Source organism: Garra rufa, chromosome 7 (assembly GCF_049309525.1).
Source record: "Garra rufa chromosome 7, GarRuf1.0, whole genome shotgun sequence".
In the NCBI taxonomy this organism is placed as follows: domain Eukaryota; kingdom Metazoa; phylum Chordata; class Actinopteri; order Cypriniformes; family Cyprinidae; genus Garra; species Garra rufa.
The window spans coordinates 746,377-762,831 of NC_133367.1; the positions used below are offsets into that span (position 1 = coordinate 746,377).

At 35.8% G+C, this 16,455-nt stretch overlaps 3 protein-coding genes across 3 annotated transcripts in view; 2 read left to right on the forward strand and 1 right to left on the reverse strand.

The window, feature by feature from the left end:
• LOC141339276 (uncharacterized) overlaps nt 1-16,455 on the forward strand; it is a 727,444-nt gene that overhangs the window by 308,085 nt on the left and 402,904 nt on the right. The window lies entirely within an intron of this gene.
• Nucleotides 5,421-9,248, reverse strand: LOC141338257 (SLAM family member 5-like). Its single transcript, XM_073843803.1, has 6 exons — nt 9,200-9,248; nt 8,411-8,746; nt 6,766-7,044; nt 6,562-6,672; nt 6,411-6,472; nt 5,421-5,465 (listed from the first exon to the last, which is right to left on the reverse strand). The coding sequence occupies exons 1-6, from the start codon at nt 9,246-9,248 to the stop codon at nt 5,421-5,423; spliced, it is 882 nt and encodes a 293-aa protein (XP_073699904.1).
• The window catches only part of LOC141338791 (uncharacterized), a 5,694-nt gene continuing 1,371 nt past the window's right edge, over nt 12,133-16,455 (forward strand). Inside the window, exons 1-3 of the mRNA XM_073844408.1 lie at nt 12,133-12,274; nt 12,750-13,079; nt 15,501-15,812. Of these exons, the coding sequence (XP_073700509.1) occupies nt 12,133-12,274; nt 12,750-13,079; nt 15,501-15,812 (784 nt within the window). The remainder of the gene's footprint in view (nt 12,275-12,749; nt 13,080-15,500; nt 15,813-16,455) is intronic.

Genomic DNA, 16,455 nt, shown 5'->3' on the forward strand with positions numbered 1-16,455 from the left:
GTGGTGACGAAAGTTTACCGTTGCTTAAAAAGTCCGGAGACTGCAGAAAAGGAGGAGAAACCTTTGGTGTCTATCGTGGGTAACCCGGAGCTGTATTATTTAGGGTTTCTACTAATATGACAGTTTAAAAAACAAAGATTTTAGAGCGCTCGTGCTATAATCTTTTGATTTGACTGACAGGACAGCAGTTTTGGTCGTTGCTTAGCAACATAAAAAAACCGCAGCACACTGCTCTTTTATTATTAGGCCGCGATCACACCAAACGCGTTTTAGCAGTTGGAGGCGCCTCTTTTGAATGGTTTTCTGTTGGCAGTGAACGTTCTCCGCGCTGCTTATGCGCACCGGGCGCCTCGCGTTTTCGCCGCCTGCTGCGCCTCGCGTTTTTGCAGGAGCGCTCTGAGCGCCTGAAGTTGAAAAAAAATCAACTCTGAGCGGAAAAACGCCCAACGTCATTCGCGTTCTTTTCCATTGTCCAATCGAATGAATGGAGAGGCGGGCCTTCTGTTGTGGTGACGAAAGTTTACCGTTGCTTAAAAAGTCCGGAGACTGCAGAAAAGGAGGAGAAACCTTTGGTGTCTATCGTGGGTAACCCGGAGCTGTATTATTTAGGGTTTCTACTAATATGACAGTTTAAAAAACAAAGATTTTAGAGCGCTCGTGCTATAATCTTTTGATTTGACTGACAGGACAGCAGTTTTGGTCGTTGCTTAGCAACATAAAAAAACCGCAGCACACTGCTCTTTTATTATTAGGCCGCGATCACACCAAACGCGTTTTAGCAGTTGGAGGCGCCTCTTTTGAATGGTTTTCTGTTGGCAGTGAACGTTCTCCGCGCTGCTTATGCGCACCGGGCGCCTCGCGTTTTCGCCGCCTGCTGCGCCTCGCGTTTTTGCAGGAGCGCTCTGAGCGCCTGAAGTTGAAAAAAAATCAACTCTGAGCGGAAAAACGCCCAACGTCATTCGCGTTCTTTTCCATTGTCCAATCGAATGAATAGTGAGGCGGGCCTTCTGTTGTGGTGACGAAAGTTTACCGTCGCTTAAAAAGTCCGGAGACTGCAGAAAAGGAGGAGAAACCTTTGGTGTCTATCGTGGGTAACCCGGAGCTGTATTATTTAGGGTTTCTGCTAATATGACAGTTTACTTAACAGCAAAAAACTAAGATTTTAGAGCGCTCGCGCAATAATCCTTTGATTTGACTGACAGGACAGCTGTTTTGGTCATTGCTTAGAAACATAAAAAAACCGCAGCACACTGCTCTTTTATTAAAAGTCACCAAAAAAGGCAGTGCTGTGCGCCTCGCGTTTTTAGAACTAAAAGACGCGTTTGGTGTGATCAGGGCCTAAGGCCGTGTTCACACTTGGCGTCTTTTTTCAAACCGCCAGCGTCTGTTTTACATTATAACCCTATGGAGTAAACCATCTTTTCAAAAAAGTCCTGAGCGCTTTTTTAAACGCCACCGCCGGCGTCTTTTTCTGCAGCTCAGAGCGTCTTTTCAAGTTGAAAAAAGTTGAACTTTTTTTAAGAAAACGCCCTACGTCAAGCGCTTTTTTGACAGCTGACCAATGGCAAGCGAGTAGCGGGACCTATCGTTTCCATAACAACAAAAACAACAAGAAAAAACGGAGAAGTTGCTGGAAGATAAACGTACTAGTTTTGGAGCACAAGGAGTTGTATGATATGAGTAAACAACTCTATCGTAATATACATCACAAAGAGGCTCTTTCTCGACGTTTCTTCACCACACAGCACTACCCTACTGTTGCAGCTGTTGTTATAGCAACAAAAGACGCACTCGGCTGCTTTTTGTAACAGAACGCTGCCAGCTTTTTTTTTTTTTTACTAAAAAAACGCCCTAGTCAACTTTTTCTTGTCAAAAAAGACGCCAAGTGTGAACACGGCCTAAAGCTGTATCTTTCTTTTTATAATTCTGATAAAAGACAGACACTACTCAAGATTAACATGGGATTGGCAACAACTGTGTGTATTATGTCCCCTTTGATGCTTTTCAAATGTAGCTTTTACAGTACAAATATTACCTCGAACTTCCTTGACTGGTATCTGATACAAAATGTGGAAAGTCTGTGGCTGCTGAACATATAAATGAGCATAAATTACCAGATTCCAAAGACACATATAAAACAACTTAGTTTCTAAAGTACAACCATTACCTTGAATTATATAACTCAACACAAAGTCTGTGTTAACTGCCGTAAACAGTGGCGGTTGGCAGGAACAGTGACAGCTGCAACAAAATGGCAGTGGAAGCTGGGGATGACACCAGAAGTGCCACTGCCCTGCCTATCATGAAAATTATTCGTCATAAACACCACACTGCAAATTTGCATGTAAGAGCTAAGGAGCTGTCTTTGATTACTCAAAGACATTTATTGATGATTTCATGTAAATATCAAAAAGTCTGTTGTAAAAACTGACCAACATACAGTTGACCTATAGAGACCAGTCTTATGATTTTTACCCAAACTGTTTACAAGTTATAAGCAAAAACGTGTTTTATATATACATTTCTTGGCCACTGTAGGTCGCTAGAGGTAAATTATTCACAGTCAGGTCATTTATGTGACTGGGTTTTAAGGCTGTGAACCCAGGAACCTGTATAGCTGACCAACAGTTTCACTTGTCAGATTTCTCTTGTTCAAGAAGCTCAGTGACGTAAGTTAACTCAGGTGGTGCACTACTGGTGTTGTTCATGTTGTTTAGTAGTATTATCTTATGTCCTCATTTGTGTGCTATTTAGCCACAATTAGACCATAGAGCCAGCAGCTAACTCAGAAAGCAGCACCCTTGGTGAGCGGAGCGAGGTGTGTATTATTTAGTTTCCATGTTTAAAAGTTGGAAAATCTTTAATGATATAAGATGTCTACATTGTTTCTGGATTTGTGTGTGTGTGTGTGTGTGTGTGTGTGTGTGTGTGTACCTGGTATTCATCACGTTGTGGGGACCAAATGTCCCTACAAGGATAGGAATACCAGTAGATTTTGACCTTGTGGGGACATTTCTCAGGTCCCCATGAGGAAACAGGCTTATAAATCATGCACAAAGTAAAAGTATGCACAATCTCCTGTGAGGGCTAGGTTTAGGTGTAGGGTAGGTGTAGGGCGATAGAAAGTACGGTTTGTACAGTATAAAAACCATTACGTCTATGGAATGTCCCCATAAAACATGTAAACCCAACGTGTGTGTGTGTGTGTGTGTGTGTGTGTGTGTGTGTGTTTGTTTTTGTGACATATCAGGACACAAATTGGTGTAATAACATGGGTATGACATAGGTATTACAAGGAGAGGGTGACTTATGAGGACATTGCCCATGTCCCCACTTTTCAAAAAGCTTATAAATCATACAGAATACGTTTTTTTAAAAATGTAAAGATATGCACAGTCTCCTGTGAGGGCTAGGTTTAGGTGTAGGGAAGGTGTAGGGTGATAGCAAATATCGTTTGTACAGTATAAAAACCATTACGTCTATGGAATGTCCCCACAATTCACAAAAACAAACGTGTGTGTGTGTGTGTGTGTGTGTGTGTGTGTGTGTGTGTGTGTGTGTGTGTGTGTACCAGGAAGGTTTCATATGTTAACTATCAAATTATTGTTTATGTGTTGTTATTTTAAATAGCTTTAAGGTCGTCATTTATTATATGGCACATATACAAATGTTTCATGATGCACTGTAGAAGGTGTGAGGATTTATTTGTAAATTTGTGTTATGCTTGTTAACCAGCGATGTGTGTTTACTTCTAGTTTTCACGGTGTTTATGCTGGTTCCAGAAGAATAAAAGTGATTGCACCCGTTTGAGACTCTCTGCCTCATATTTAAGAAGCCAAGGGCTGCTACAGCCACTAGGTGGCAGTGTGCTGAAACTGCTAATATATTCTCAGGCCATTACTGGAATGACATGTACCAAGTTTGGTCTGAATATTATGCAGGCGTTGTGAATTTGGGTTTCAGAGATATCCCATTTCCCACATTTTTCATTTAAATACGTTTACACGCTTATAGACTTTTGCCAGCATGGTTTGAGGATGATGATTGAGTCCATATTGGTAAAAAATGATGAACACTCTTGGACAAGTTTGAAAAAGTTTGAAAAAGTAGATTTTTCAGAAAACTCTAAATGGCAGAAAACATCAGAAGAGTGAGATCATGTATGATATTTACATCACAATGAACCTTCAATACATCAGAGATCTTGATATTATGGTTTACCTTTTGACATTCCTTTGATGTTTGATTATTTATTATGTTTAGGTCTTGAGGAAGTGAACAAAGGAAGAAAAGATGTAAAACCCATAAGTCTTTCACCTGCCAAACTGTGAAAAATTCAAATAAAAATTCACACGAGAGAAGAGAAGCAACACATGAATGTGTTCAACTGCAGACATTTCTTATAATGCATATTAATTACATATTTCAGTTCATATACTTTCTTTTATGGAGGAAGTAGAGGAAGTTTAAGAATGCCGAAGGTTTTAATAGAGATATGTATCTCAAATTTACTTTTTAACTTGTTGTTCATTGATATGACTAGAATATGCAATTACTTCACCACTTACAATATAATTACCAAATGCAAATGCAAAATATGCTTTCATGCAGCGTTGCTGCTTTTTTTGTTTGTCTTAAAGTTTGTGTTTCTTTGGTCAATAAAGTAAGATAAATCCAATTTTTTCACCATTTGTTTTCACCTTCAGTTTTTGTATCTGCATTAATTTATTTAAAATGGTGGGATTTTTTTTTTTACCTGTTCATCATCCAGCCAGTCGCTAGAAGATCACAGATAGTTAAAGGGATAGTTCACCTAAAAAATGTTATATTAAAGAGTTATATTAAAAAATGTCAAGAGTAGTGTTTAAGTTCAAGTTGGTTTAACAGCAAACGAAAACCAGTGTCCCCTTGGCACTTTTTATGATGGATGGACACACTTTTTTGGGCTTAAAGATTTAAACGCCCATGCACTGCTATTTAAACCTTGGAAGAGCTAGGACGTTTTTTTAATATAACTCCAATTGTGTTTGTCTATAAGAAGACACAAGCTCTTTAATTTACTGCGCCTTGCAGTTTCTCCCATTCACATGTATAGGAGTGGTCCATCTTTGTATTTCTATTGGCAAAGGCAAAGAAGCAGGCAAAGAAGCGCAGAATGGTGTGATTTATATTTCATAATTTTAGGTCAATGTCCATGTGATAAGCTAAAAGGGATCATTTTAGTTAAGTGTCTGGATGATAGGCTATTGTTAAATCACTGAATTAATTAAAACAACATTTTAGACATCACAATAACATCAAAAGATGATTTGATCACAAACAGTGGTGACAAAACAATGACATCCTGGATGAAAATGGAAGAGGTACTGTCCAGTATGAGCTCTAACAACAAAAAATCCAGAAGATACAGTATTCAATCATCACTTTTTGGGGACATTTTCATACACAGCCTCAGTCTTTGATTTCTGCAAGGAAAAACAAAATCAATCAGAAACCTTGCTAATGTAACAGAACTACTTTTATAATTGACGTCAGTAGTACTACTTGTAAAATCCTCAGTTGAATATATTTTTCCAATCAATGTTAGTTAATCAGATGATTTTTAATCTGTGACAATATATGCTAACATAGAGCATCCCATTCATCCCATTCATCACAAATTCTTAAAGGTTCTCACAACAGCAAAATGGCTGAAAATGAATATCTTTCATACAAAAGCAACAGCAAAAAGCAACTGCAGCTCCTCTACAAATCAACCAATAGCCACTGAAGCGCCATTTGACCTCAGATAATCGCTGCAGCTCGAGGCCAGACTTCAGCACAGGTAAAAGCTCTACTTCTACTAGTGTTCTACTTTCCTTCCAATGAAAATCTAATGTTATAAAACTGACTTTGTAGGGATATTTCAGAATAATGAACCAATTAATTTATAGGTAGAACTGTTAAGATAAAATTGTCAACGAACCATGATTTAAAATTAATTTAAATTAGTAGACACATCACCACAAGCTGGCTTTTTAACAACCAAATGTTACACGTAGGATACAATATACTCTACCTAATTTATATGTGTAAATAAATCACTGTTCCGTCAGACAGCAGCAGGTCAAAATATATCAACGGGCTGTCTATAAACTAAAGACACATAATGATGCAACGGCACAACTTTACTGATTATAATGGGGGGAAAAACTGCAGCACAGAAAAACATACACTGAAGTGCGAAGTACATAGGCTTAGTGTAGATAACAGAGAAGAAAAAAAATTGACCTATCCTTTTGATGTGCTCTCTACTGCAGCTAACGGTTAGGCCGATAGTCCACCCACGTCTGTTCAGTGACCATCTGATGCTGCAAACTTCAATCAGATTGACTGCAACACATCTTCTTGCAACACGGCCACGATCTTACCTTTTTTCGTGAAGTTGGTTTACACAATGCTGAATCAGTTCTGTCTTCCTCTTGGATCTTGACTGCATTAACAATGTTAAATGTTAAAATAACAGTTGTATAAATAATGTGTGTCTTAAAGAGAAATATGCATGCAGCTTGTTCTCCAGACCTGTTTTTCTACATTTCCTGCAGATGCAGCACATCACGACTGAAACTACAATCAACAGAGATCCAGCAGCAACAGAAATCAGCACTATGTCAAATAAAGGTAGGCCCTGATCTGTAATCAACAAAGTGAAAAACTATCAAACATCAACACTATATAACTGAGAAGTCCGTTTATTAAATCATGTTAATACCAACACTGACATACCTGGACATGGCTGACAGAGTTCAGTAATGTTGAGGTGTTGACTTTGGTTGCTGATAGGATTGTTGATCACACAGCTGTGGGTGTTTTTATCCTGATATTCCACCTCCAGAGGTAGAGAGAGACTGATGCTGAGATCAGACACACTGATGCTGGACAATGAACTGTTTCCTTTGTACCAGGAGAGAGTCACATGGCTCACATTCACCACTGAACACAGCAATGAACAATGTGATGATGATGAAGAACAATCTCTGGTAATTTTGGGAGTGGGCAGAGAAGCTGGAAAACATATATGGATAAACCTCAACATTAGACTTATTTTTGTTGTATGTGTTGACAATTAGTGTGTTTCCTTCAACATAAAATATAAAGTGATAAATCAATTCAGTATGTAAATATTTGATGAATAATTTGAATTAATAATTTGGTTTCAGTATAAATTAAGCTCATTCTAATGCATCTTTAACAAATGTTGATTACCAAAAATAAAAATAAAAGTTAATGAGGCACGGATTGGTCGATCTGTACCGTTTCAACAGATGAATAATATCTGTTAAAATCAAACCATTCTGAGTTTCAAATGATAAACCTATGCTTTATTTTATTCTTTTGTAATTGTTCTTAAAATATCAGGAGAGTTGTATGCTATTGCAGTAGTTAGAGATCCACCCGTGTCAGAAATAAGTCTGGGTCGCCAAAGACCCGAGTATGTAATGATTGGCAAAACATTAAAGTCTTAAAATATCTTATATTTAACAATATTAAGCATTAAAGATCAAATAGTCAACAATTTAACAATAAACATCAGCATGTCGTCTCGGCCATTCTGATCTAAATAAAAAGCCATTTTCCCTGTCCCACTTTTTGTTGAATAAAGTCCTTCTCAGATGGATAAAAGTAGCGTAAAGTATGTCTTAGATTACTCACCATAATCCTAAAATTAACATCTGCTCTGGACAAAATATTTATCACTGCCTTTAATGCCTTACTTAGAAAAAAAAATTATAATAATATATATATATTCGTCCTAAAATATGAAATAAATGTGATAAGGAAAGCATTAAATTAGCCTTTCTCATACATGTTGACACATCGTCACAACACTAATTTATGTTTTAAAACAAATTATAAGTAACTATTTGTATTTCTTGAAAATTGTTGCTTTAATGAATGTTTTGCAAGATAGAACCTTATAATTCCAAGCAGAAAATTACTTTTTAGAATTAGAAGGTTCTATCTGCATTTGACCTGCTCCCACAATCGCCATTTAAAAATTTGAGAGGAGTTTGATGTGTATTTAGAATACATTTAGGTTTTCATTCTCATGGAAAGAGACTAGTTCCCCGTATCATTTTTGCTTTAAAGAATGCAAAAACTTTGAAGCTCAATATCTCAAAACCACTTAGATTGCAGTTGGATTTTACAATTCCAAGGCGATGAAATTACAATAAAAATGATTTAAGCAGGAATGATATAAGTGCTCTTTTATCATTAAAAATCAGTCACACTGACATCCGTTATAAAGCCTCAGCATGACCTCAAAATAAGCGATTAGTCTGAATTTCTGTGTGGTAATCATAATGTCACAATTGTGAATTGAGTTTAACTGCTAAATGCATGAAAGATGAAACTAATGAATACTCACCATAGACGGAAACACTGAATGTTTTTGATGACCGTTTCACCCCATATACCTCTAGTTGATAGAGTCCAGCGTGTTCAGTTGTGATGTTTGTGATGGTCAGAGATCCAGTTTGTTTGTCCAGCTTCAGCCTGTCTCTGAATCTTCCATCAGCACCATCAAATGTGGAGAAGATTTGATTTTCAATGCTGATTTTAGCTATGGGGGATGTTTCAGCTCCAAATTTCCACAGTATGTCATCCTCTTCATGGATTTTAGTAACAAAAGTTTGCAAAGTGACAGAGTCTTCCTCCATCACAGAGACTGACTGCATTTCATCTGTTGTACTGCCAAACACACCTGAAAAACATTCAGAAACAGATTAAAACTGTTGGATTACAAAGCCTAAAGTCAGCTAGCGGATATTTGTTTTTAGACTAATCATTTTTTATGACTTTTTTATGAATTTATTTGTAATCATTTGTATTGTTAAACATTTAAAACATATTAAAAAAATAAACGCGCCTAACATTTGAAAAGCGTCTCACTTCCTGAGCCTCCACTGGTTGAGTTTATTCACATTAGAAATGTTCATATACTTTTTCATTGACTTTTAACATTTAAATACATTTTAATGCCTGTAAGTCACAATTTCAAAACTCTAACTGTGAAGCAGACCACACAATATCTCAGTTTGATCTGATCTATCAGAGATAACAGCAGGTGAAAACTAACAGTACGTTGTTATGCTTTTCTGAAGAATTTTTTTTTTTATAATAATAATATTAATAACAAGCCGTGCTTTTAACTTACCAGTCAGACTCCACCAGCACAGACAGAACAAAAGAAACAAAGAAAACATTTTCTACAGTTGTTCAGTGTAAACTCTGACCTAAAAGGACTATCTGCTGAAAACAACCGCTGTTGTGAATCCTCCCCCAACAGAGTTTGACCCTCCTCATTCTTAGTGAACGCATGTTATATAGTTTCATATAGTTACATAAAAATGTTCTTCTGACTCTTATTAAAACAATAACAGCTTTAATAGTGAAAACAATCTTCTTTGCTGTCATTTAACAATAATAATCTAGATGTTTTATGGATTAAATGTGTATAATTAAAAACACAATGAAAATTTCTAGGGAAAAAAATGAGCTTAAATTTTATCTTGTTTTGTAATTTAATTGAATTGCCCATATATAAATTATTGAGCATGGAAAAGCAAAATGGAAAGTTTTAACCATCTGTCATCGTTTATTATCTGTCTTACTAAGGTGTGAAAAGAGCAGCTCAGCTTTTGAGTCAAACTGAAACTTGCTGTGGTCTGATTTCTATAGAAACACATTTTGATCTAGGGTGGACAAACATCTTGTGTCTAATCATCTAATGTGTGTTTAGTGTGTAGATGAAGGGCTTCTTCCGGTCCTGGTGTTATGAATATGAGTATGTCGAATGAAGTTGAGATGATTATCCAGTGCAATACCAATGTATTTGAAATGCTTCACCCTTTCAAACATATCTCCATTAATGATAATGCTGAAAGGATGGATTGATGTTTTGAAAGAGTTAAAATGGCAGTGTTGAGAACAATGGTGGGCAATAATGAATTGTCCACCTTTAATATTTGTGGTCTATTATAAAGAAAATTATAAATCCAATGTATTGTTGGTGATGGAACTTGCAGGTGCTGTAGTTTCTTCATTACCTGATGATGTTGAATTGTATTAACAGTGGAACTAAAGTCAATGAAAAGAAGTCTGGCATGATTTCCAGAAATGCCCATCTGATGAAGTAGACATGTAAGAACCACACCTATTTTGTCCAGTGCTGAGTTCTGCAAGCTTGCTAATCATCTAATACCCAAAACCTTTTCAGAAAGCACATAGGCTAAAGAAAATCTTGATGAGAATTACGTAGGAGAGAACAAATTATATTTACACATTTACGAACAGGACATTCAAACTTAAATCACACTTTACACCTATAGGGAAGCACAACACAGGTTTATGTGATGTTTGTTTGATAGAGGAGAACATGTTAGAACATGTTTTTAAGGAATGCAAAATGAAGTAGAAAGGAGGATTCTTAAGGAAGAGCTTCAAGCAGTAGGTTGCCGGGAATTCAATATAACTAATATATTAAATGATAGTCCAAATTGAAGGAAACAGATAAATGCAGTCATAAAATGTATCAAGAATTGTGGGTTATATTATAGGATATAGAAATTAGATGATTCTCTAGTCTAGTAGGTGGCGGTAATGCACCTTAACGTTGGTTGCCGACCGCCATTAAACAACAAAGAAGAAACTGACATGGCGCTACACATACAAAACTTAATTCTTCACTACACATTATAGGAAAACACAGTACAGGTTTGTGTGAATCATGTCATGTAAAGGAAACAGTTGATCATATACTGACAGGTTGTCCAAATTATGAACAGGAAAGGTATGAATTGCAAAGAGAAATACAGAACTTAGTATGCAATGAATTTTCGGTATGCAAATTATTAAACATTAAACAGGGATCAGGTAAAATGATTAAGAAAGTTATTCAATTCATTAAGAATAGTGGACTCAAAAATAGAATATAATCAGCACAGTGCTCCTAGTCTGAAATCACTTCACACTCCAGCACAGGAGGTGGGGGAAAGTTGGTATGCGACCCGCCAGTAAACCCACAGAAGAAGAAGAAGAAGAAGAAGAAGAAGAAGAAGAAGAAGAAGAAGAAAAAGAAGATAAAGAAGATATGACGCTTCTATTTAATAAGCGCAATAACAGATCACTTTTACATATTAAAATTTCTTTTTTAGAACCCCTGCTAAAGAATAATCGCTTTATTTTGTGTTTATTTTGGAGCTGTTTGCTACACCACGGTAAGACATTTGTGCTTAGGCCTATATATAGTTTCTCTTTCGGTTTACTAATGTTTGTTAACCGCTATTTGCGGTTAAAAGACTCACGTTTTCAATCAGAACAGTCCCTCACATGGGTAACGTTCGCATGCTTTGTGAGACAAAACAGAAACTGTCAGATGTAGACTAGTAGGACGCATGATATGTGTAAGGTATAGGTCTCTTGTCGTGTTTTGGCCGTGACGCAGTTTGTTTAGTATCAGCTCTAATCGCTTTAAATTCGACAGAAATAGTACATTTACCATTTGTATTTTAGAGTGTGTGCTTTTGCGTGACTATGACATGTGATTTATTTGCTATAATTTCGCTGTTTGTCTGTGAACAGAACGAACGACGAATGTGATGCATTTAGCCTAGTTTAGGCCCATGCATGCATGTGCAGTATGAGTATCATTTCTGTATCTTATTCCTGCTTGAAGAAATAAGCCATGCTGCAACTGCCACTTGTTGCAACCGTCCCCACTCTCCCCCACTTTGAATGCAGTGTCGGTCGCTTTTAGATAAAAGCTTATTTAAACAAATGAATATAAACATGTTATTTGTTGTGAGAGATTAAAATAGAAAGATTAAAACAACATTTGGCAGAAAAGCTCCGAAATAAAATGTGGGTGAGGGTAGCACAATTTACAAAAAAATAAATAAATAAAATGTTTTCAACTTTAATATTCATAATGGCTAATATTCATTATGCGGTCGAAGTCGAAAATTGTCCATTGTGTGACTGTACAGATAAGGATGGGGATGATCAGTACATAAGCTCATACGTATACATAACTCTTTGAATAAAATGCAAAATGTTATCAATTTTAACAAAGTGAGAGGGATCACACTGATGGAACTCAAACTACTACAAAAGGTGAAAACATTCATTGGTGCTCAAGAAGGTCAACCTCTATTTAGGACAGGGGTGGGGAACCTTGATCCTGGAGGGCTGCAGATTTTCCAGGATCTCCATGCAGAACTCCAGGATCAAGGTTCCCCACCCCTGAATTAGGACAAACAAAGGGCCTTGTGAATAACTATCACAAATCAATAATAATTGGTTATCCAGACAACATAATTAAATATCAGGCTTATGTAAACTTTTGAACTGATACACAAAGGAATCAAGGAATCACATAAGCCTGAATTATGTTGTCTGGATAATCAATGATTATTGATTTGTGATAGTGTTATTTTGTCTTGAGAACTATTTGTAAATGCTGTATCTGTTATGTGATAAGTTATTCAGGGCAGTACAAAAAAAAAGTTTTATTATATGTGAGACTCATGTATGTTTGTTTGAGTGAATGTGTAAATCCGTGATGTTCTTCTGCTGCGTAATGTGTTACATCATGAATCCAGACCTATTTCTTTACCTGTAACCATTATCATCCTTATAAATCCTTTTTCAACACGTCCTTGTAAAATTTTGTTTGGCTTATTATTGTCTGTTTGTTCCTTCTTCAGGTATATCTGGTGTTGCAGCAGATGAAGTGTCAGTGAAGGAGGGAGATTTAGTCACTTTACTCACTGATGTTAAAACAAACCAGAAAGATAGAATTAGATGGTACCTTAATGACACCCGCATTGCTGAAATCAATGGAGATCTCAGTAAGATCTGCACGGATGTTCAGTGTAATGAAGGTACTGAGATATTTAGAGGCAGATTGACGCTGGATCATCAGACTGGATCTCTGACCATCAGGAACATCAGAACCACTGATGCTGGAGATTATCATCTACAGATCAGTGGAAACAACAGTGACCATAAAAAGACCTTCAGTGTTACTGTTCATGGTGAGTCATTATCTTGAAAAGCAAGTGTTGTACATTCAAATCACATAATTTCAGGGGGAACGTTGAAAAAATACATGATTGTTAAATTAAAAAACATCCCCACTGAATCCTTCCCACACCGTCCCCATTAAATAATCAGTGTTGTGTATTGTGTAAAAGTTACCACGCAAATTAAATATTACAAATCTTTGCACACTTCACACCTGACATCACCAACATTTCAATACCAATTCTGTCATTTCTAAATCATCTTTAGTAACTCTGTATGTCAATAATTATTTTTTGACACTTCACTTGCCATGTTTGTTATCCATCAGTTTTATTAGCGGGTAATATGGTTTTGTGAAGGTGATAGCAGTGGATGCTTTATGAGTAAAAATGAAAACGTGTTATTTATGAAGGAAATTCAAACTGTAGGAGTAAAAATACCAGTATTCTGTAGAAAAACTTGACATTGTACCTTATTGTGGTGGGAAATAGAACAGTAACAATTGTAATGATAAGCTTAACAGGGTAGGTTACAAGGTATAATATGGGGTCAGATTCTACTGTGTAAGAGATTTATAGATGTTAACAGCATGCAACCGAAATAAGTTTAAAGACAGTGTGCTTAAGTTTGCGGGACTTTAAAACGACAAAATAAAACCAGGAAAACTCAGTCTGTTAATAGCAGTCCATTGGATTGCCTATTTTATTGGCAAAGCTGTTTGTTATAAAACCTAATGAACTGTTTGTTTCTTTTTCAGATTTTTTCAGTGTTGGTAAAAAAGGAGTGTCAGTGTTTGCGATGGAGAAAGATTTAGTCACGTTCCAAACTGGTGTTAAAATAAACCAACAATACACAATTAAATGGTATTTTAGTGGCTCTCTCATTGCTCGAATCAAAGGAGATCTCAGGAAGATCTTTACAGATGATCAGCGTAATGGCACTGAGAGATTTGGAGACAGACTGAAGCTGGATCATCTGACCGGATCTCTGACCATCATGAACATCACAAACACAGATGCTGGAGTTTACGAACTAATGATCACCAGTAAAAAACATGACGAGAGTCACGACTTCCGTTTTGCCATCCACAGTGAGTTATTATGTTTAAACGCAATACCTCATGTTTAGTCATTCATATTCATATGTTCAGTATTTATTTTTTTGTAGTAACATTAAGAAGTTTTAATTATCTTAAGCTGTATATTAATTTGCAGATAATTTCTTAAAGAACACATTTACAGTAATTTGCAGATTTAAATTCAATATGATTTTCCTTTTTTTTATCTGCCTGCTTATCTACAATTTTTTTTTAGTTCATCAGGAGTCCAACAATAGGATTTGTTGTGAAATGTGTTAAATAGCACAAAATGTGGATAAATGTTACTTTTAAGAAAAAGTCTAGAAAGCATGTTGTATCGCTTTCAGAGATGTAAAATACTTAAATACTTGATAGCTGTACTTGAGTATTAATTTGGGGGATTTGTACTTGCGTACAATTTAATCTGATTACTTGTATTTTTACTTGATTACATTTCTGATGAAAAACATACTTTTCACTCCTTACAATTGTATTTCATCTTCAAGTATTTTTTATCTTATGCACATTAAATATGGTAAACAGAAGCTTAAATGTGCATGCTTGATGTGAGAATCAATGATCATTGTTTTCACGCATCAAGCCCAAACATTTCTACTTCAGCTAAATGGTAAATGTGGAGCTTTAAAAGTTCACCATCAACTCTGAGGAGGCATATTAAGGTAGCAAAGTTGTGTTTTCCCCAAAAAATATTTTTATTATTGTTTGTGCTGTTTTGATAGAGCCATTAGCTATGTAATATATTAGCTGAATGAACAAAAAAAAATGTGAATAAAATCAATTAAGATCATTTAAATACAATTAGTGTTTTTGTGATTAAATGTTAAAAAAATCTCCAAAAAACTGTTTAAATAAACATTGTTTGTTAAATTAATTGTAATTCATTTTAGTGATGTTCTTACCAGGCAGTGGATAAGTTGTATTTACAATATGTCATTTTATGACACATCGAGTAGAAATTAGGGCCGTCAGTAAATATTTTTTTATTTACATATCACATTAGATATGAGTGTTAGACCTGTGCCATTGCATTTCCATTCATTTTCTCCTTTTAACCATCCTTCCGTATGTCTGTCACAAAAAAAGTGCTTTTACTTTTTTGATACTTGAGTAAAAGTAAAAAAGTGCAACTTTAAATTGTAGTCTAGTATGTTTATGGCCAAATACTTGTACTTTTAATAAAATGAATAATTTTCACTGAGTATCTGTACTTTCACTTGAGTAAAACTTTTTTTGTACTTTTTACACCTCTGATCGTTTTCATATCAGTGGTTCTCATGTTATGTTCCTTCCCCCTGTAAAAAAATAAAAAAGCAGCTTTTGGTTTGTGTTTCAGACGTTCCTGCTGCTGAACAAGATGAAACAAAGGAGGGAGAAAATGTCACCTTATATACCGGTGTAATAAAAAACCCAAATGATGCGTTGGCATGGTATTTTCATGATGTTCTCATCGTTGGAGATCAGAGTAAAGTCTGTACAGATGAACGGTGTAAAGAGAGATTCGGAGACAGACTGAAGGTGGCTCATCAAACTGGATCTCTGACCATCACAAACATCACAAGCACAGACTCTGGAAATTATCAACTACAGATCAACAGCAGCAGAGTCAGCATTATTAGGAACTTCTCTCTCACCGTTCCTGTCGTTAGTGAGTATGCATATTTTATTCACTGTTTTTCCTTGACCAATTTTAGAAAAGGTTTTGAAATACTAAAATCATCCCACTAAATGGTTTCATTGTTGATCATCTGTCATCTTCAAATGTATATCAAAGTGACTGACGATTGTCACATTGATATTGTCACTTCATGAATTATACAATTTTGAAATCCATTGTTAATTAGAAGACAAAAAAAAATTTGTTTATTGGTCAGTTTTCCTGCAAAAGCCAATATTTTAGCTGATGTTGCTTTAAAATCTACTAGATGGTGCCATTGATCAAGTAATTCCATATCAAACAACTTTGTACTGAAAGCAGAAAAGTAATGATGGTAATGATAGTTCATTTTCTGATGACCTCTAGAAATAATGTCTGTTTGTCTTTAGCTGTTCAAAATTCAACTACACCTTCAACTGCTGAAGCAGGAGCAAATGCTGCTGTTATTGGTGTTGCTGTTGTTGGTGGCATTCTGCTAATAGCTGCAGTAACGGTTTTGATTTGCTGTTGCTGCAAAAAACAAAAGCAAACAGCAAATCCAGAAGCAAATCCAAACGGCAAGTATTACATACAGCTAATCTTACAAAATGTAAATTTGAGATGGGATAAAAATATAAATATGAGATTTTTTGTT